Source organism: Microcebus murinus, chromosome 20 (assembly GCF_040939455.1).
Source record: "Microcebus murinus isolate Inina chromosome 20, M.murinus_Inina_mat1.0, whole genome shotgun sequence".
Lineage (NCBI taxonomy): Eukaryota > Metazoa > Chordata > Mammalia > Primates > Cheirogaleidae > Microcebus > Microcebus murinus.
In genome coordinates this window covers 11522522-11541883 of record NC_134123.1, presented here as the reverse complement: position 1 = coordinate 11541883, position 19362 = coordinate 11522522, and the positions used below count along the sequence as shown (strand labels likewise).

Sequence of the window (19362 nt, the reverse complement as noted above, 5' to 3'; positions counted from 1 at the left end):
TCGAACTCCTGACCTCGAGCAATCCACCCGCCTCGGCCTCCCAGAGTGTTAGGATTACAGGCGTGAGCCACGGCGCCCCGGCCTGGGGTCTGCATTCTTAACCATGGTGATGTCACACCTCCTAGGTTGCTCTTATTGCTATTCAATGTCCACCTGCTCCAGGCTTTGGGGTGTATTGTTGCCATAGCCGCTCTTGGCCTTAGCACAGGTGCTCAGCGTGGCACTTGGAACTGCTTTTTGAGTGACGCTAGGCAGTGCGGAACCCCAGCCCCTCAGCCCCTGCCTGGCCCTGGGGTGAAGAGCCAGCTGGGAAAGGCGAGCACCCCCATGTTGGCCACACCTGCCGTCTGTGCTCGGCAATGGTGCCAGGACACCCCCCCCAGTCGGGGGCTGTGGCCCTGCAGCCACCGAGCAGTCTGGGGGAGCTCCCGCCCAGGGTTTCCCTTGAGACTGGGGTGGGGACCAGGTGATAATTCCTGAACCCAGGGAATGCTCTGGAAGGATGAGAAGTCCACAACCCAGGGAGGTCCAGCCGTAGCTACAGCCCAGCTCGCAGGGTGGCCTTGGCTGGGCAGGTCGCTGGGCCTGTCTGGGCCTCCCTTTCCTCATTCCAGCACCTTCTACTGGTCTTGCTTTAAACCAAGAGGGACTCAAGAGCCAGCGAGCTGCTGCCGAGTCAGTGCTGGGCACTTTATTTTCATCATTTCACTTAATGCTGTCAGGATGACACAAGGACTTTATAACCCCCATTTCATGGAAGGGGAAACTGAGCATCTAAGTAGCACCGCCAGGATTTAAACCTGGGCCTGTTGGCCAGGGGGGCCACTGTTACTCGGGTCGCTAACGCTGGACTTGGAGAAAGGGGAACAGGGCCTTTGGCAGAGACAGATGTCTGTGAAGATAGACAGATGTCTGTGAAGATAAGCCACCGAACGTACCATGTCTGTCCACAAAACTGGTCACGTGGCTCAACTGATGCAATGTCCACACCCCAGGTTTCCTTTCCAGGGAGAAAGCCAAGGCCCTCCTTCCTGTCTTCCGACTGTTCGTGGGGGGTGGGGGCGAAGCGGGGAGCACCCACTCCAGCCTCGGCGCTGGCGTCTGGGGGGGGCTGAGACCACCACTTTGGGGGCTGGCGGGGAGGGTCCAACGATCACATAACTCCCCTCCTGTGGAAAGTGCTCGACAGTCCACTAGGCACCCTGGAAAGCTGGAAAGGGGTGGGGGGCTGGGAAGGGAGCGTGGTGGGTAAGTCAAGGCTGAGCTTGTGGGGTGAGGCCCCGGCGAGTTGGGACACGGAGGCCCCTCGGCTGGAAGCGCCGTGCCCAACCCGGGTCTGGCTGGGGACACTCCCTTGGTTGGGGGCCCTGCCAGGTGGGGCCAAGCTCAGACAGCCATTCATTCGCCAGCAGATATTTATTCAGGGCGTGCGTGCCGGGTGCAGGGCCTGCACTTGGCCGGGCTGGGACGGCGGGTGGGGACATCCAGGTCCCTGCTCTGTCCGAGCTCAGACTCTGGCAGAAATGCCCGTCCTCTGCTCCGAGAGCCCCCCCCACCTCGCCCCTTGCCCCACCCCCCAGGACCATGTGCGTTCTCCCTCCACGAGGACAGCAGGTCAGAGGCTGGGCCGCCCACGTGGCAGTCAGAGCGGGCAGTGAGGTCTCGCTGGAGGCGAAGAGTCAGCGTCCCCAGGCACCTGGGGGCTGGCGGCACTCCGAACGGAGGGGTCTCTTCCGCGAGGGCGGGCTCTGAGGGGATGGGCAGAAACCAGGGGCAGGCTGCCCCCAGTGCCGGAGGGGACGATGACCCCCTGAACGCCCCTGGAGAGTACAGGCAGTGGGCGGTGTGGGAGGGCAGTGACTAGAGAGGGAGGGGAGAGGCTGGGGCTCCCCCGGGGGCTGCACCGACGGCAGACCCCGGCTCTGGGCTCAGGCCCTCGCTGAGACCAGAAGGCGGGTGACGGGTGGAAGAGCGGCTTCGCTACTGGGGCAGACGTGGGGGTGAAGATGTCGCGCTTTGCTGGCGGGGGGGCGTCACGACTACAGGGATTTCAGACTGCTGCAAACCCGCGTGTGTGGGCTCCCGGACCCATGGAAAGATCTGGAACAGACCTCTGAGGCCATGTGGTCCAACCTGGTCACCATCTCCTCCCTCCCCAGCCACACTGCTCAGAGAAGGAAAGCAAGGCCCCGAGGGAGGCAGGGAGCCGCCCAAGGCCCCGCAGAGCGTCAGAGCTGAGTCCAGGCGCAGGGCTGGGCCGTCCTACTCGTGAGACGTGGACTGGGCCCGGTCCACTCGGCCAGTGCCGGAGGAGGAGGCCGTGGAGCTCTGGCCTGGGAAGTAGAGGGTGGCAAACCAGCAGAAGATGAAGACACCTGTCGGGGAGGAGAGGAGAAATGGCTCACGGTAACCGCCGCTCAAGTGCTCCTGAAAAAGTCAGGCACAAATGAAACCTACCCCTGCAAGAGAACCAAACAGAAATCTTGGAAATGAAAAACAGAGATCTTGCAGTAAAATATATACAGACATCTATCACAGAAAAGTAAAATAAAGGAAATTTCTGACACACAAAACCACCACCACCACCACCTCTATAGAGGGTTACTGCAGGATGCGCTTCAGCAAGAAGAAGAGGGAAAGTATGGAGTACAAGAAATTCCAGTAAGTACAGAGAGTGACTGAGAAATAAAACCTTTGTGTGTGTTTCAGGAGAATGTATAACTAGAACTCTACGTAACAATAAAAATACTGCAAAGAGTTCAATGGGCAGTAGAAGTGTATCAAGGGCTCTGCTGTGTTTAGGAGGAAGATAGAAATACTGAATAACTCAGGCTCAGTTGGAACTTAACTCGGAGTGAAGTGTGCAGGCTTAAATATTCAGGCAACCTCTGAAAGACCAGAGATACAATCTATAATTTCAAGGTGTATCTCTCCCCAGCGCTTATAATCCCTGGGATGTTCCAGGCATGGACTCTTCAGCTGGGGACAGTCTCAGATGGTCTAACAGTAATGATTTCTATTGTTATTAATATACTTCCCACATATGGAAGAATGCTGGTGCACACGTGCCTTAACACAGTTATTCATCGTGAAATCTGGTGAGCTAAGTACTGGGGTGATCTGGACTTTAGAGTGAGGATGGAAGGAGCTGGGGTTTGGGCCCTGGGCTGCCTGGCCCCAACCACTAAGCTGCCCAGTCTCCTGGGGCCCTGCACCCACTGTATCTAGGATGCCTGGGTTCCTAGACTCCCCTGGGTGGCCTGAGCCTTGTCACTCAGTTCTTGGCCATTAAACTCACAGGCAGGCTGTGACACCTCTTTGCGCCGTGCATGTGAATGGGGTGTGAGGAGCCAATAGAGAGGAAAGTGTGACCCATGCCCTGGGCCCCTCCCCCTTTGCTGGGGCCTCAGAGGCAGGGCCCTGTGGGGGCAGGTGACAGCCATAGCGATCACTCCCTTCTGCTTCCACAGCTCCTTGGAGGCTCCGTCAGTGCCATGTGGACATCACATCACCTGACCTTGACTCCTGGTCACAGCTGATGGGACCAGAGAGGGGCACCTGACTTGGAAGTTCACGTAGGGGGAAGGTGGCCCTGGTGGGCGGCCACTGGGGGTCTGGGGAGTGACAGGCAAGCAGGGAAAGAACAAGGGAGCTTCCACGGCTAGATGGAGACACACACAGCTCCAGAGAGAAAGATGGGGCAGGGATCTGCTATGGTTTGGGTGGCTTTTCCCGGTCCTGGTGGCATCTGTCATGAACACAGCCGCCCGAGCTGCCTGGGATCCCTGAGGGAGCCCCGGATGTTTCACATCCGCACCCTCGGCCTGGCCGGCCCGGGGGGACCCTGTTTCCTGCAAACCGCCCGCCTCACCTTGCAGCGAGTTGAGCAGCGTGAAGGCGTAGACGGTGGACAGGCCCAGGGGCGTGAGGACCGCCAGCCCCCACGTCGCGCCCACCAGGCTCGAGAGACCCAGCACCGTGAGCACCCCTTTCCGGTTCTGCCCCCGCTCCTTGCCCGCCGTGGCGCTCGACAGGGTGAAGATCTTCCAGGCCACCAGGGCCAGGACCACGGCGCTGAAGAGGAAAGTGCTGAAGAAGTAGCCGTGGACGGTGACGTAGAGGGCATGGACGGCTGTCCCGTCCCGGAACCAGCACCTGGAGGAGGTGGGTGGCCGGTGGGACTGAGACAGGGACCCCGACCAGCACGCCCCACAGAGTCCCCCAGGTGACCCTTCGTGACCTCCTCCCATTTCTGCCCCTCCGTCCCCTGCGCTCCTGCTAGGCAGGGGCCATGACAGCCTCTGGTCTGCGGCCTCTTCAGACTCGTGCTGCAACGGGGCCAGAGAGACCCTGGACATGATTCACTTGCTCCACATTATGCTGTGAACAAACTGAATTAGTGGCTGGCCCACCCTTCAAAATCGGGAGACTTGGCACGCCGGTCCAGATTTGTGCTCCTCTTACTCAACCGTCCCCCGGGCAGCTCTGTGCACGCCCGGGCTGCCCATCAGATGGGCCTGTGACTGCCCGCCCACCACCGTCCCCACCTGGCCCACCGCGTGCACTTATGTTACCTCCCAGGCTCCCGTGGCCCCTGCTTTAGGGGCTCTGGGGACAGGCCCAAGGCCCTGCCAGCCCCTCTAAGCACAGAGCCAAGGGGACAGTGGCGGGCACCCTGGGAGATCACCGGGTGGGGTCTGGAGGCTCAGCTCAGCTCCACTACTCCCCTGCACTGCAGGGCAGGAGGCCTGAGGGAGCCTGTCGCTCAGCACCCCCATTGTGCAGATGAGGAGACTGAGGCCCTGGAAGAGGATGGGCTTGCCAAAGTCACACACACATAGCGGTCAAGGGCAGAGCTGGGGCTAGACCCAGGGCTGCTGGAACCACTGGGCAGGTGTGGCCTACACAGGGCACCTGGTGGAGGGGCAGGTGGGGGCTGAAGTGCAGCGTGTCCCCCACTCACCAGGCCGAGCACCTGGGGTGGGCAGGGGACAACCTTTTCCACCTGGCCCAAAGGTGCCACGTGGGCGAGAGTTGGCCCTGTCGAGAGTAAGGCATCCCGCCTCTGGATCCAGGTCTTCTCCCTTCTCCGGCTACCTCTCTCATTTCACTTCCGCTCTCCAGGCCTCAGTTTACCCCTCTGTGCCATGAGCCGGCTGCATCTGAGGATCTGGCCTTGACATACTTGGTCTCCCTTCCTGGGACTCCCTCCTGTCCCCACCTCCCTCCGGCCCCGACACGTGAGGCCAGGAACTCGCTACCTCCCCTGCGCCCCAGCCGCCACTCACAGCTCGAGCGAGGTACGGTTCTCCAGGTCGCGGATGGCGTAGAGGCCGTAGCTGTTGGCACTCCCGGCGCCGACGACGATCAGGGCAGGCAGGCCTGGCGCCAGGGACGAGATATGGCATCGCGGGCTCCCTGGGCACGTGCTCCTCCACATCGGTCCAGCTGCCATCCCCCGAGCCCCGGGGCCCCTTCTCCGTCCCTGAGGCGGTCTCCCTGTCCGCACCCTCGGGGCCGCTGTCCCCTCTGCCCGCTGCCAGCACCTACCCCAGCCCACCAGGCTCAGCTTCAGGAAGTAGTGCCCGAAATAGGTGTTGAAGACCTTGATGACCAGCAGGTACAGGTGGAAGGCCTCCAGGCCCATCCAGGTGAAGACGCAGAGCAGGAAGTAGTGCATGACGGCACCCCGGGCCCCGCAGGTGGCATCGGACACCTTCGAGCTGCTCTCCAAGTTGACAAAGAAGACTAGGTTCAGGAGGAACAGGCTAGCACTCAGGGACACGTGGATCTTGGGGGCGTCTTCGGACTTGAACCTCTGCCGAGACAGTCTGGGGCGAGAAATGAGAGGCCACAGCTCCCACGGGGCACCCAGGCCTGTCCGCCCCGCCAGCCTGTGGCTCTCCATGCCCCTGCCAGCTCCTGCCTGACCCTCCAGCTCCCACCCTGCCAGCAGCCAGAGCGTGAGCATCCTCAGGTTCAAGTCCAGGAGCCTTCTCACGGCCCGCCCACCGGGATCCGCAGCCTCAGGCCTTGCCTCCATGCAGCGGCCAGTCTGCGTGCCGTGCAAGTCCCCGGATGCATCCTGCTTCCGCACACCTCCCGGACTCCACCGAGCTCTTCCCTCTGCCCTCAATGCCTTTCCCTGCTCCTCCCGCCTTCTCTGCCGGACTCCTGCTCTGCCTGCAAAACCCCGCTTGGATGTTTCCTTCTGGGGAGGCTGTCTCTGAATGGCCTCAGCCCGGGCTGATTTGGGAGCTTCTGACAGTGCCGTGTCACTCTCTGCCCTGCCCCATCATGTCCCCACCCACGCTGTGAGCTCAGCCTGACAGTGGCGGGGCTGTGGAATCCCGGCTGCGGGGACAGACAGACAGGTGCGTGCGTGAGGCATGCACAGAGGGGTGTGTGTAGTAGGGACAGGGAGGCTCATAGGAGGACAGGGACCCTCACAGAGTCACAGGGCTGGGCAGGGGCTCCAACCCTGGCTCCAGACTCCTTGCCCAGTGCTCTCCCAGGCTCCCCTCCCTCTCTGTGCAGTCCCCACTCTGAATTCTTAGCAAATCAGACCCAAAGGCTCTCACCCAAGGGATAGGAACCCAGGCTGCCTGGAGGGGACATAAGGGATAATATCCCCACCACCCGAGATGCCAGGCCCCACCCTTGGGAGCTGGTGACAACTCCAAGCCCAGCTCACAGGGTCCAACCACTCGGCCTACTGGCAAGTCCTGCTCGGCTTGTTGGGGATCGGGGCTGTGTCCTGGGGCTTGGGGTGTGGAGTGGGGTGGCCCCACTTACCCTCACGGGTTGGTCCCTGATGGGGGGGGTGGGGCTCGTGGGGGCTGCAGCCCACCTCAGATGGTGACGGAGGCACAGAGGCATGTGGAGGGGACAGAGGACAGCCCTGGACGGAGGGCAGGAGGCCCAGGGGCTGCTGGGCAAGACACCTCTAGGAGGCGGTGACGGGGCAGGCCGGGGCAGGGGCCGATCCCCGGGCTCCTTCAAGCTGGCAGTCCCGAGGGTCCCTTATCCATGGCCTGAGCCCAGGCGAGCGAGGCTGCAGTGCTCTCTGCTGTTCCTGCCTGCCGCACACCCGCTCCCCCGCTGCTGGAAAGAGCCCCAAGTTTCCCTGAGTAATAACACCCTTCCCCACTCTCAACCGTGACGCTTGGAGGCAGGTGGCGGTGGCAGTTGGTGCTTTGTTTCCAACTCCTGACCTCGAGCGATCCTCCCGACTTGGCCTCCCAGAGTGCTAGGATTACAGGCGTGAGCCACCAAGCCCGGCCCCTTTGTTAGCGCAAACGCAACAGCAGACACGTGGCCTGGCCCGGCTGGTCAGTGTAGCCCCTCCCTTGGCCACAGGGCCCCCGTCAGGCATGGCACATGGGCCAGGTTAGGCCATAAAAGTCAACTCTGCTATGTGCATGGGACACAATTGCAGAAGTTAATACGCACACACACACACACACACACACACACACACACGTATGTAAAATACGGTGAACACTGAACAAGGTCTGCACTCCTGTCCACAGTGCTGCCCCGCCAGTTTCCTGGCTTTGACACTACCCTACAGTTATAGAAGCGTCTCTGCTGGGGAGAGCTGGGGGAGGGGACAACATGACTCTGCACTATTTTTGCAATTTTCTATCTGTAATTATTTCAAGACAAAATGTTTTTTTAAAACCCTCCATTCTGGGATAGAGTTTAGCATGCTTGCAAAGAGGAGACTGCTTCAGTTTCTGCCTGAGCAGCTGCAGAGCTGCCATGCAAGCCCAGAGCCCCCAGGGCCCCCCGGAAGGGGAGGGGCTGCCCGATGTGACCATCAAGGCCAAGCAAAGCCACGAGAGGCCGAGGGAGACCAAGTCCTGGGATATCTTGGGGCCCTGGGTCTAACCTTGCCTGAAGTCCATGTGCCTTGAGGTTTTCACTTACGCGGACCACACGTTCCCTGTTATGTTTAAGCCGATTCGAGCTGGGTTTCTGCCCTCGCCCCTGAAGTGTTCCCGACGCCGCCACCCCCACCTGACTGCAGGGGAGGAGTCGAGGGGTGCAGAGGACATCGGTGAAAGGCCACACACCAAGGTGCTTTCCACCCTGTCCTGCTGCCTCCTCGAGGGCAGGAGGCAGATGTGGGGCGAGGTGGGAGGTCACTCACCTCAGGGCGACGTAGAGGCCAATGGTGAAGGCCAGGAAGACCATGGAGACTCCGCAGCCCGCCCAGGAGATGTGCTTGAGGGCCTTCGCTGTGGCCTGGTCCAAGACGGGCCTCTGTGGGCAACCCCGAACCCGGACCAGATCAGCTGCAGGCCAGGCCCACCACCCCAAAGGCCCTGGGCTCTCCAGGCCGCCCCCGCCCCGGGGCAGGAGCTGGAAGCCTCCGGGACTGTGGGGTCAGAGTGGAGTGGGCCGTTACCAGCAGCAGGGCGAAGAAGGTCAGGTGGTCACAGCGGCAGACGGTCCCCTTGGCTCCGGGCTCCGTGGAGCAGCCCTTGGAAGACCAGTCTCCAGTTGGCCCTGCAGAGGAGGCCAGGGGGACATGGAGGAGGCCAGGGGGACATGGAGGAGGCCAGGGGACAAGGAGGAGGCCAGGGGGACAAGGAGGAGGCCAGGGGGACATGGAGGAGGCCAGGAGAACAAGGAGGAGGCCAGGGGGACATGGAGGAGGCCAGGGGGACATGGAGGAGGCCAGGGGAACAAGGAGGAGGCCAGGGGGTCAAGGAGGAGGCCAGGGGGACATGGAGGAGGCCAGGGGGACAAGGAGGAGGCCAGGGGGACAAGGAGGAGGCCAGGGGGACATGGAGGAGGCCAGGGGGACAAGGAGGAGGCCAGGGGGACAAGGAGGAGGCCAGGGAGACATGGAGGAGGCCAGGGGGACATGGAGGAGGCCAGGGGGACATGGAGGAGGCCAGGGGGACAAGGAGGAGGCCAGGGGGACATGGAGGAGGCCAGGGAGACATGGAGGAGGCCAGGGGGACATGGAGGAGGCCAGGGGGACAAGGAGGAGGCCAGGGGAACAAGGAGCAGGCCATGGGGACATGGAGGAGGCCAGGGGGACAAGGAGGAGGCCAGGGGGACATGGAGGAGGCCAGGGGGACAAGGAGGAGGCCAGGGGGACAAGGAGGAGGCCAGGGAGACATGGAGGAGGCCAGGGGGACAAGGAGGAGGCCAGGGGGACATGGAGGAGGCCAGGGGAACAAGGAGGAGGCCAGGGGAACAAGGAGCAGGCCATGGGGACATGGAGGAGGCCAGGGGGACATGGAGGAGGCCAGGGGGACATGGAGGAGGCCAGGGGAACAAGGAGGAGGCCAGGGGGACAAGGAGGAGGCCAGGGGGACATGGAGGAGGCCAGGAGAACAAGGAGGAGGCCAGGGGGACATGGAGGAGGCCAGGGGGACATGGAGGAGGCCAGGGGAACAAGGAGGAGGCCAGGGGGTCAAGGAGGAGGCCAGGGGGACATGGAGGAGGCCAGGGGGACAAGGAGGAGGCCAGGGGGACAAGGAGGAGGCCAGGGGGACATGGAGGAGGCCAGGGGAACAAGGAGGAGGCCAGGGGGACATGGAGGAGGCCAGGGGAACAAGGAGGAGGCCAGGGGGACAAGGAGGAGGCCAGGGGGACAAGGAGGAGGCCAAGGGAACAAGGAGGAGGCCAGGGGAACATGGAGGAGGCCAGGGGGACAAGGAGGAGGCCAGGGGGACAAGGAGGAGGCCAGGGGGACAAGGAGGAGGCCAGGGGGACAAGGAGGAGGCCAGGGGAACAAGGAGGAGGCCAAGGAGGGGAGGGAAGGGGAGGGGAGGGGAACATTGAGAGGGGAGGTAGGGAAGGGGAGGAGAGGGAAGGGAAGGGGAAGGGAGGGGAACATTGAGAGGGGAGGGGAGGGGAGGGGAGGGGAACATGGAGAGGAGAGGGGAGGGAAGGGGAGGGGAGGGGAGAGGAAGGGAAGGGGAGGGGAGGGAAGGGGAGGGGAGGGGAGGGAAGGGGAGGAGCCCAGCCAGTGCAACCGGCCCCGCCCCCAAGGGAGCCTACTCTCCCCACCTATCTAACCCCAGAAAAGGGCCTCCAGGCCCTACCTTTAGTGGCATCCCAGAAGACACAGGTGACAGTCATGTTCTGAAAGCAGAGAATGGGGAGGTTGGAAGCGGATGGGGGTGGGGAGGCAGGGAGCGGGCGGGGGAGGGGAGGGTGTTAGGTAGAACCCAGGGCTCGCTCCCGTGGGCCGCACAGGGACGTCACCTGTGCGTGCGAGGGCTCGACTGGTGCGGGCTGTGGGCGGCAGGGCCTGCAGGTCCCCACGAGCACGCATGGGGGGAGGGATGCGGTGTGCGTGCAGGGAGGGGTGCGGTTCCGCGCACCTCTGTGACGGGTGCGTGGGGGGTGTCTGGGGCACGTGCACACGTGTGCGCAGGGTGGGCATGTGTCTCTGGGCACAGTTGTGTGTATGGCCCTGCTCCCGGCTGCATGCAGAAGGGCAGGGGACAGGCGTGCAGTGTCCCTGCGTGCTCGTACGCCTGGGTGTGCCCACTCGCCCGCCCGCCCCGAGGTGGCGCCAGGGACTCACGGGGCTCAGACGCTGGTGGGAGAAGGCGATCTCCAGAGGCTCGGCCAGCCTGGTGACGGGCGTGTGGCCCACACTCAGGCCCACCAGGTGATTGTTCAACACGCGGCTGCCATCGTCCTGGCTGAGCCGGGGACCCTGAGAGTGGAGGCGGGGAGGCCAGGCTGCAGAGGGGCTGTCCCAAGCCAACCCTGGCGGGGGCCTGAGCCCAGGGCACCAGGGACCCGCTGGGCCATAGGCAGCCTTCTCCCTGCTGCTCCCTGCGGTCTCCCGCCCCGCTGCGCCCAGCCGGGCCTGTGCTCCAGGCCACCTGGCCACAAAGCTGTGCACCTGCCAGCCCTCTCTGCCAGCCCCGGAGCTCCTGCCCTCTTACCTAGAGGGGCGCAGGCCGAGGTCACCCAAGGCACGGAGGGCAGAGGGTGCCTACAGCGCACGCGCCAGCACGCAGAGGCGCACGCGTGTGCACACAAGTGGAGCTGCGGCTCTGGGTGCACACACCGGGTACACACCTTTGCAAGAGCCCATGTGGACTTGGTCACACGTGAGCACACGCGATTGTGTGTGTTCAGGAAAAGGACGTGCATGTATGTGCATGCACAAGGACACATGAGGGTACATGCACACACTTGGGACACACGTACCGTACAGGCCAAAGAATACTGGTGAGGGGAGTGTGTGTATGACCAGCCTGAGCCTGCAGCCCACAGCCCCAGAGAGAAGGGTCCCGGTGACTGTGGCTGCTTTGGAAACACTGAAGAGGCTCACACCTCCTCCGCCCCCGTCGGGCCCCCCAGCAGGCCCCCCAGTGAGCTCAAGCTGGGGCAGGGGACCCGGGAGCACCTAGCCCCTCATCCTGGAGCTTCCCTGGGTCCCCATCAGGCCTCTCCTCACCTTGAAGATATTGCCCGGACCGATGTCCAGAACAGTGACAGCCAGCCGGACCACGGACCCGTTGCCTGGCAGGGCTCCGAAAAGGCTCTTGGGAAGTCGGACTCTGTCGGGGGGCTTATCCTCATCCTTTGTCACCTGCCTCGGAATCTGCAACCGCACACCCGGCAGTCCCCGTCTTGACCCAGCCCCCGATGCAGGGCCTGCCACTCCCCCGGCCGGGAGGGGAAACTGAGGCACACTGGGTGGAGGGGCAGCTCTGGGAGGCAGGACACGTGGGGCACAGCGCCAGCTCTGCTGTGGCCCAGGACAAGTTACGACCCTGGTGGGGACGGGGCCGCCCCTGTGCCTGCTCGGGCACCTGCCAGGCTTCGGCGGGCTGCGCAGGGGCGACACCTGTGGCAGTTCTTGGACAGTGGCTGTCGAGTGCTCCTGGCCAGGGTCCTGCCCGCCCCCACGTTCACACAGGGGACAGCGTCTGGCTTCTGACTCAGGAATAAATGGGAAGAGTAAAGCCGCCAGGAAGGAAGCCGGGAAGGGAGAGAACGGGGCAAGCACGGAGGACGCACAAATCCTCACCGAGCGTGGGAGCCTACCCCGCCAACACCAACGACAATGACGAATTTTTAAAAAACTAACGGTGGTCAAAATATCGCACTGAATTCCAGTGGTCGTGGAAGCCGGTCCTGTTCGTCCCCCCCCCCTTCCCCGGCTGCAGCCCGCCCCGCCCACCGGGCTCCGGAGCCCCCAAGGCTTCGAACACGAGGCGCTCAGAGCCGGAGCTGCCTCCTCCCTCCCTGCCCAGACCCCTGTCACAGGGACTGGTGGGTGCTTTCCGGGGCCAGTGGGTACCAGGGCAGAGGGCTCGGCTGCTTACGTGACATAATAAAGGGCTGGGAAAGTGAGAAAGGCCCTGCCCATCTTCCTGTTCCAGACAGACCGAAAGGTGCCTCGCCGATGCCCAGTGCGCCCCCCTGCTGCACGCCCAGCATCCGGGTCCCTCCTTAAGGGAGGCCGGAGCCGGCTACGGAGACCTCATCCTAGCAAGTGTTCCCTACACGCGATGGCATTTGCTCCTCCCCTTAGTCCCTTGAAAATGGGCAACACTTCCGCCATTTTACAGATGGGGAAACTGAGGCTCAGATGAGTAATTTCCCTGCAACCACAATGGCTGGTAAGGGGCAGAGCCAGGATTGGAATCCAGACTCAGCCCGTTGAGCCCGTGGCTGCCAAGTGTGCCCCTTCCCTGGTTTGTTTCCGGCATGTTCCCTGGGTGGACGAGCTCGTGGGAATTGCAGACTGGGACATACTTAGCGCTCATTTTACAGCTGAGGACTCCGGGGCCCAGCGAGGGGAAGGGGTTTCCTGGAGGACATCTAGGGACGTGGTGGCAAGTCCAGGGCCAGAACCCGGGTCCTCCGAGCGTCCATCCCAGCGCCCCGATACTCCACGAGCAGGACCCGCCCGCCCGGCTGACTCGCGAGCGCCCACTAGCGGGGCGGCAGAGCTCAGCCCAGTGGGCCGTGGCAGGGTCAGGTCCGATGGACACCAAGCACCCGCCTTGACTCCCTTAGGATTGTGAAATAGGAGCCCAGGGGAAACAGGGTGGGAGCCAGCCAATAGGGGTGGGAGACCGCGTCACCTGCGCGGGCTGCAGAGAGAAGAGTAGGTCTTCCTCGGTGTCGGCTCTGAAGTTCCGGATCAAAGCCTTCACGAAAGGCATGTCCACTGTCTCCGACCCACTCTTCTCCACCAGGTGGGCCTCGTAGTTCAGCCAGTATCTGCAGGGGGCCGGCAACGGGGGAGGGGAGGGGCCTGGAGGCTGAGCTATTCATTCATTCATCAGGCTCTTGGGGTGACAGGGCAGACCGGAATATCAAATTAAAGACCCTGAGGTCACTGTGGAAGAAAGAAGTGTGGCTTAAGAGCCATCCAGGCTGGTCCTGAGGGATTCCAGCCAAGGGTCCCCTTTGAGGACTCTGTTTGCCTTTTTTTTTGCGGTAAAATGCACATAACATGAAATTTACCATTTTAGCCGTTTTAAAGTGTACAATTCAATGACATCAAGTACATGGACAATGTCGTGCAACCATCACCACTGTCTAGTTCCAGAACGTTTTTCATCGCTCCAAAAGGAAACCCGAGACCCATGAAGCAGCCACCCCCTCCCTCCTTCCCCAGCCCCCGCACCCATGAGTCTGCTTTCTGTCCCTACGATTTTGCATAATCTGGGTAGTTCATACAGACGGAATCACCCAGTATGAGGCCTTTTGTGTCTGGTTTCTTTCACTTAGCACAATGTTTCCAAAGTTCACCTATGCTGCAGCACGTGTCAGTATTTCACTTCTTTTTACGAATGGATGTTATTTCATTGCACGGATACACCGTATTTTGGTTATGCATTCATCCATGCGTGGACATATGGGTCTTTTCCATTTCTCGGTTATTGTGAAAAGTGCTGCTCATGAATAGTCATGCACAAGCTTTTGTTCAAAGACTTGGTTTAAATTCTTTGGGGTGTATACCCAGGCAGCACAGAGAGGAGCCCCCCAGCACCTTTTGGCTGCTGAGAAGCACCCGGAGTGGCGACAGGAAAGAGGGGAGCATTTCTAGGCCACTGAAATGATGTCATTTAATCAGATTGCCATCCTAACACCATGCCTGAGAGCACAGGGTTTCATTCCTTCCTTCAACAAATGCTAATCGAGTACCAACTAAATGCTAGGTGCTTTTCTGGGTATCCCAGAAGAGTTTTGGGCAACTTTGATTAGAAGGGAGAGGAGGGCAGAGAGGTAGAGATATTTTTGGAGATGTCATTTTTTTTTTTTTTTTTGAGAAGGGGGTCTCACTCTGTCACCTGGGCTTGAGTGCCGTGGCGTCAGCCTAGCTCACAGCAACCTCGAATTCCTGGGTTCAAGCGATCCTCCTGCCTCAGCCTCCCGAGTAGCTGGCACTACAGGCACATGCCACTATGACCAGCTAATTTTTCTATTTTTAGTAGAGACCGGGTCTCGCTTTTGCTTGGGCTGGTCTCGAACTCCTGACCTCAAGAGATCCTCCTGCCTCGGCCTCCAAGAGTGCTAGTATTACAGGTGTGAGCCACCTCGCCCAGCCTGGAGATGATTTTTGAAGATGTTATATTCTAAACCCCTTCTCCGTCACCCCACATCTAATTGGTCTCTTGGTCTTATGGATTCTACATCAAACCATCTCTGATCCACTTCTCCTGTCCAAGCACGTAATGCCGGCTGGTGGTGGTGGTGGTGGTGGTGGCCCCAAATCTTACCCAGACCTCTGCAGTTGCACCCTGCCTTGTCATGTCCCTTCCTGCATGACCACCCCTGTAGCCTTCCCTGAAGCCGAGCAATCTTTCTGAAATAAAAAGTTGACTACACTCTTCTTGTGCTTAAAATATGCCATTCCCCTCCCCCACTGGTATAACTTACAGGATCTTTCCCACCTTAGTCCCTGCTAATATTCCCACCCATCCCGTCTCCCATGTCTCCTCTACCCCCCAGCACCTTATGCCCTCACAGTTCAAAGCATTAAAGTTCTCCCCCATTACTCTAAAGTTCTTCTGCCTGTATCCTCCACCATTTCTTGGATCCAACTGGAAAACTCCTATGCATCCTTCAAAGCCCTTTCATGGGTTGCCTCTTCTGTGAAGCCTTGGCAGAATTCCTTCCTCTGGGCTAGCGTGGAACCTCGCCCACCTTTCCCGTATGATCACACTCAGGAGTCATCATCATTTGGGTGTGTGTATGTCCCTCTGCAACTCCCAAAGGCGGGGACACGGGCGGGTGCATCTCTGTACCCTAGATCAGTAGGGCCCTGCCTGCTGGGATGAAGGGTGCTGGGTCAGGGGGAAGGGGGTGTCACACAACAAGGTGGAAGGGTGAGGTAGTGGCAGCATTTCTGGGGCCATGAGGCAGATGGTCCCATCCCTTCCTAACAGCCCCCCTCCCAGGAACCCCAGGCTCCCGCTCCGGCTCGGAGGGCCCCCCTCACCTCTGCAAGTTCCCCACGTCGCAAGGGCCGCTCTCCGACCACCCACACTTGGTGAAACACTCAGCCCTGTCCCCCAAGTTTAAGGTGTCATAAGAGTCTTCATAGTTGTGCTCCAGGCAGACATTTCTCGGCTTTTCCGTGTGCCGTTCCTCACCTAAGGGAGGGACGCGGACAGTGTGAGTGGGCTGGGCCGGGGGAGGAAGTGAGGGCGGGGAGCAGGGACAGCAGCTGGAGCGCCAGAGCCTGGCGGTGCGGGCTGCGGTCCCAGCTCCATCACGCTGACTGTGCACCGCAGCTGCACCCGTACCCTCCTGGGCCTCCAAAGGTTCAGCACATGGTTCTGCAGATAAAAGCTTCATATGCTAGTGCTACTACTCCTCTACCACCTCCTCCAGGGAGCCCGCCTGGCTTTTCACAGTTGTTCCATATCAGAGTTTCCAAAGCCCTTGCAGCTGTGGCTTTCTGCTATAACTCTTGCTCGCATGCCGCCAGCCTGAACAAGAGCGAGACCCCGTCTCTACTAAAAATAGAAAGAAATTAATTGGCCAAGTAAAAATATATAGAAAAAATTAGCCGGGCATGGTGGCGCATGCCTGTAGTCCCAGCTACTCGGGAGGCTGAGGCAGGAGGATTGCTTGAGCCCAGGAGTTTGAGGTTGCTGTGAGCTAGGCTGACGCCACGGCACTCACTCTAGCCTGGGCAACAGAGTGAGACGCTGTCTCAAAAAAAAAAATGTAAACTGTGCATGAGGACATAAAATTAAAAGTAAAAGTCCCACTTCCTGCAGGTTCCAGGCCACACCCAGAGTTCACCACCTTTAACAGTTTGTTGCATAACCTTCTGGAAATTTTCTGTGTGTATGCAAGTATTCATATCATTTTTAAATTTGCACGAATGGGCTCACTTAGCAATATATTGAAGAGCTTCCTATGTCATTTCCATGTCATGCAAATTTACATAGTTGCATACTATTCCACTATATGAGTGTGACAAGTTTTTCAACTGGTTCCCTATTGGTGGAAATTTAGGTTTTGAGTTTTTTGTTTTTTTTTTTTTAATAATCAGCCATGAGGATTCTTGAGTATATATCTTTGCTTTGTTTGTTGTTGTTTGTTTTTTATGAGACAGCGTCTCACTCTGTTGCCCTGGATAGAGTGCCATGGCATCAGCCTAGCTCACAGCAACCTCAAACTCCTGGGCTCAAGCGATCCTCCTGCCTCAGCCTCCCAAGTAGCTGGGACTACTCGCCGCCATGCGCCACCATGCCCGGCTAATTTTTTCTATATATTTTTAGTTGGCCAGTTAATTTCTTTCTAATTTTAGTAGAGACGGGATCTCGCTCTTGCTCAGGTTGGTTTCGAACTCCTGACCTTGAGCGATCCTCCCGCCTCGGCCTCCCAGAGTGCTAAGATTACAGGTGTGAGCCACCGCGCCCGGCCAACACATAACCTTTTAGAGTGGACTTTATAATAATCTACTCTACATGGCCACGTTGTTTTAATTAGCTGGCAAAGGAACTTCACACTGCCGTTAGATTGTGAAGATGTCGTGATACATCGTTTCACGGGACAAGGCAAAGGGTAGGTGAGCGGGTCTGCAGGATTGTCCATGTTTGCTTTTTAAATAGAGGGGACAGGGGAGGGGAGGAGAGAAAAGGAGAGGAAGAGGGAGAGAATTGTCAGCTTGAGGGGAGGTGCCATCCTCGGTCCTCCCAGCCCTGCTGTCTGCCCAGCGGGTCACCAAAGGTGCAGGTGCAGGTGGCACCGTGCTGGGGGACGACAGAGCCTCCCTCCCGGCCTGCTGTGAATTTCAGTGCTCGCAGCAAGCACCGGGTGCAGAGAAAATAAGTATCCTTTGCACGATTATTCTTCGAAGATGCTGGAAGCATTTAGTCCAGACAAGGAGCCCCCGACCTAGACCTGTATGTGGGACGGCGCCACCTCCAGACGCTCTGCCCCAGAGCCCGGGCTCCGTGAACCCCCAGTCTGGGTGCAGCAGATGGGGAGTGGGCTGGAGGTCAGAGGGCAGCGCAGGCATCTGCCCCGCCCCCGTGGCCCCTGCAGCCCCTCCCTGCCCGTCACCAGCAGTGGAGGCGACCGGCTTTCCCTCCGGTGGCCGCAGCCTGGGTCCAGGCATCCCGGGGACGGCCCCTCCCGTGCCCGGCAGGCCCGGGTGCTGAGCGCAGCCCTCGGGTGCCAGCCCGCCGCGCAACCACCCTCCTCGCTCCCCTCGCTCTGCCCGTGCCCTTGAAACGTGTCCCTTCACGGAAGCCCCCACCGCCTCTGTCCCCTGCTCAGCCCTGACTGCCGGTCCTGCACGTGGGTCCCCACCCCGCTCCACCAGGCTGTGAGCCCTTGAGGGCAGGGGCCAGGTGTAGCGGCAAGGGCCGGCACAGCAGGCAGCCACCGATGCTGAATGAATGAATGAAGGAAGGAAGGAAGGAATGAATGAATGGGCAAACGGTGACTAACCCGTAAACATCCGCAGAGGAAACAGTCTTACTGCTACACATGAACCTCTCAACGCTCCTCACTCATCCAAACAGCGGATGCTTTGCCCGAACCAGAGTTCCCACGTCGTCACCATGGGGGGACGTGGTCCCCTGCAAAGGCCTGCAAGGGCCTGGTCCTCCAACGCCCGTGAGACCCAATGACGCCGCCTTCGGTTACTAAGTTAATTAATCCATCAAGCGCCATGGGGCGGCCTGCTCCGCACCAGGCCCTGGCCAGGCCGCTAGGACAGCACTGCCGTTTGCACCCTTTCTAGAGCCAGGGACCGAGCTTCGCACTTGGCCGGCACGCCCGACAGGCGAAGAGAAGAGGGTTCTTTGAAGCCCAAAGGGGTCGATCCCCGTGGCCGAAGTGTTGGGACCACAGGCAGGGCAGACACGCAGGGAGATGCCCAGGCCGCTCACCGAGTCAGGGCAGGACGGCAGGAGCCCGAGAGGCTGTGCGTGGGGGTGCCTAGAAGGACACGTCCCCTGCCCGAGGGGGCGGCTGAGACAGAGTGTGGGGAGGGCAGCTGTGGCCCGACAGGGGGCAAGGGGTCGGGGCGGCTGAGACACCACAGAGCGTGGGGAGGGTAGCTGCAGCCCGCCAGGGGGCAAGGGGTCGGGGCGGTTGTCCTGGGAGAGGGGACAGCGAGGGTCAGGCCCGGTGTCCCCAGCTGCCTCTGTGGAGGCTCTGCACGGTGAGTGTGAGACCCGGGGTGAGGGCGGGAGGGGTGAGGGCCCTGTCACTGAGCACCACCGGCGGTGTGGCGAGGTGGGGAGAGGAGAGCAGCTTGTCCAGGGCCTGCCCCGTCCCCGAGCCAGGCCTGCCAGGGCGCCACAGCCCCGTTGAGGAGTGGGGACACTCTTGTCCTGCCCCTGTCCCCACGGCGCTGAAAGGGGACCTGAGACCCGGCCCTGCCCGAGGTTTGGCAGGACGACGCACTGACCCCGAGCGACAAGGCTAGGGAGGTGCCAAGGCGGTGGGGAGACTCCCAGGAGGACACACCCCAGACACCCCACTCCTCACCCCTCCCGCCCCTGAGCCCGTCCCTGGCTCCCCCTGCCCCAGCCCTCCGCAGGGCAGGGCGGCTCGCCCAGGCCTGGCAGCGGGGGCGAGGGCCTGCTCACCTGAGCCCATCCCTGGCTCCCCCTGCCCCAGCCCTCCGCAGAGCGGGGTCACCCAGGCCTGGCAGCGGGGGCGAGGGCCTGCTCACCTGAGGCCAGCAGCAGCAGCAGCAGCAGGAGCAGCAGGAGCAGCAGGAGCAGGGCCCCCAGGCCGCGGGGCGCCGCCATCCTTGGCCAGAGCCCTGTGGCCGTCTGGCCTCCAGGCCCAGGTCCCCCAGCTAGCCCTCCCGGCCCGCCCCGCGCTTCCTGTGCTCTTTCTCACCCTTCCTGCTCCATGGCGCCATCGGTGGGGTTGTGA

At 60.8% G+C, this 19362-nt stretch overlaps 2 protein-coding genes across 3 annotated transcripts in view; one reads left to right on the top strand and one right to left on the bottom strand.

Moving 5' to 3' along the window:
• The window catches only part of CIAPIN1 (cytokine induced apoptosis inhibitor 1), a 328736-nt gene that overhangs the window by 110395 nt on the left and 198979 nt on the right, over positions 1 to 19362 (top strand). The window lies entirely within an intron of this gene.
• On the bottom strand, positions 1971 to 19287 carry ADGRG3 (adhesion G protein-coupled receptor G3). 2 transcript variants are annotated; one of them, XM_075995673.1, is made up of 12 exons: positions 19154 to 19287; positions 15449 to 15602; positions 13083 to 13221; positions 11444 to 11590; positions 10556 to 10690; positions 10068 to 10107; positions 8414 to 8514; positions 8156 to 8268; positions 5551 to 5831; positions 5289 to 5382; positions 3872 to 4155; positions 1971 to 2375 (listed from the first exon to the last, which is right to left on the bottom strand). In XM_075995673.1, exons 1-12 carry the CDS (start codon positions 19230 to 19232, stop codon positions 2263 to 2265), a joined length of 1680 nt encoding a protein of 559 aa, XP_075851788.1. In that variant the 5' UTR covers positions 19233 to 19287; the 3' UTR covers positions 1971 to 2262. The 2 variants fall into 2 exon arrangements, with proteins under 2 accessions (XP_075851788.1, XP_075851789.1); XM_075995674.1 differs by having other exon boundaries at positions 5551 to 5723.

Excerpts from the sequence above, each read along its gene's own strand:
- ADGRG3 (XM_075995673.1), bottom strand. The coding sequence starts at position 19,232 with ATGGCGGCGCCCCGCGGCCTGGGGGCCCTGCTCCTGCTGCTCCTGCTG. Across the intron at positions 10,691-11,443 it reads GTCCGGGCAATATCTTCAAG|GGTCCCCGGCTCAGCCAGGA; the intron begins GTGAGGAGAGGC and ends CTCCACTCTCAG. Across the intron at positions 5,383-5,550 it reads GCTGAGCCTGGTGGGCTGGG|GCCTGCCTGCCCTGATCGTC; the intron begins GTAGGTGCTGGC and ends CCCTGGCGCCAG.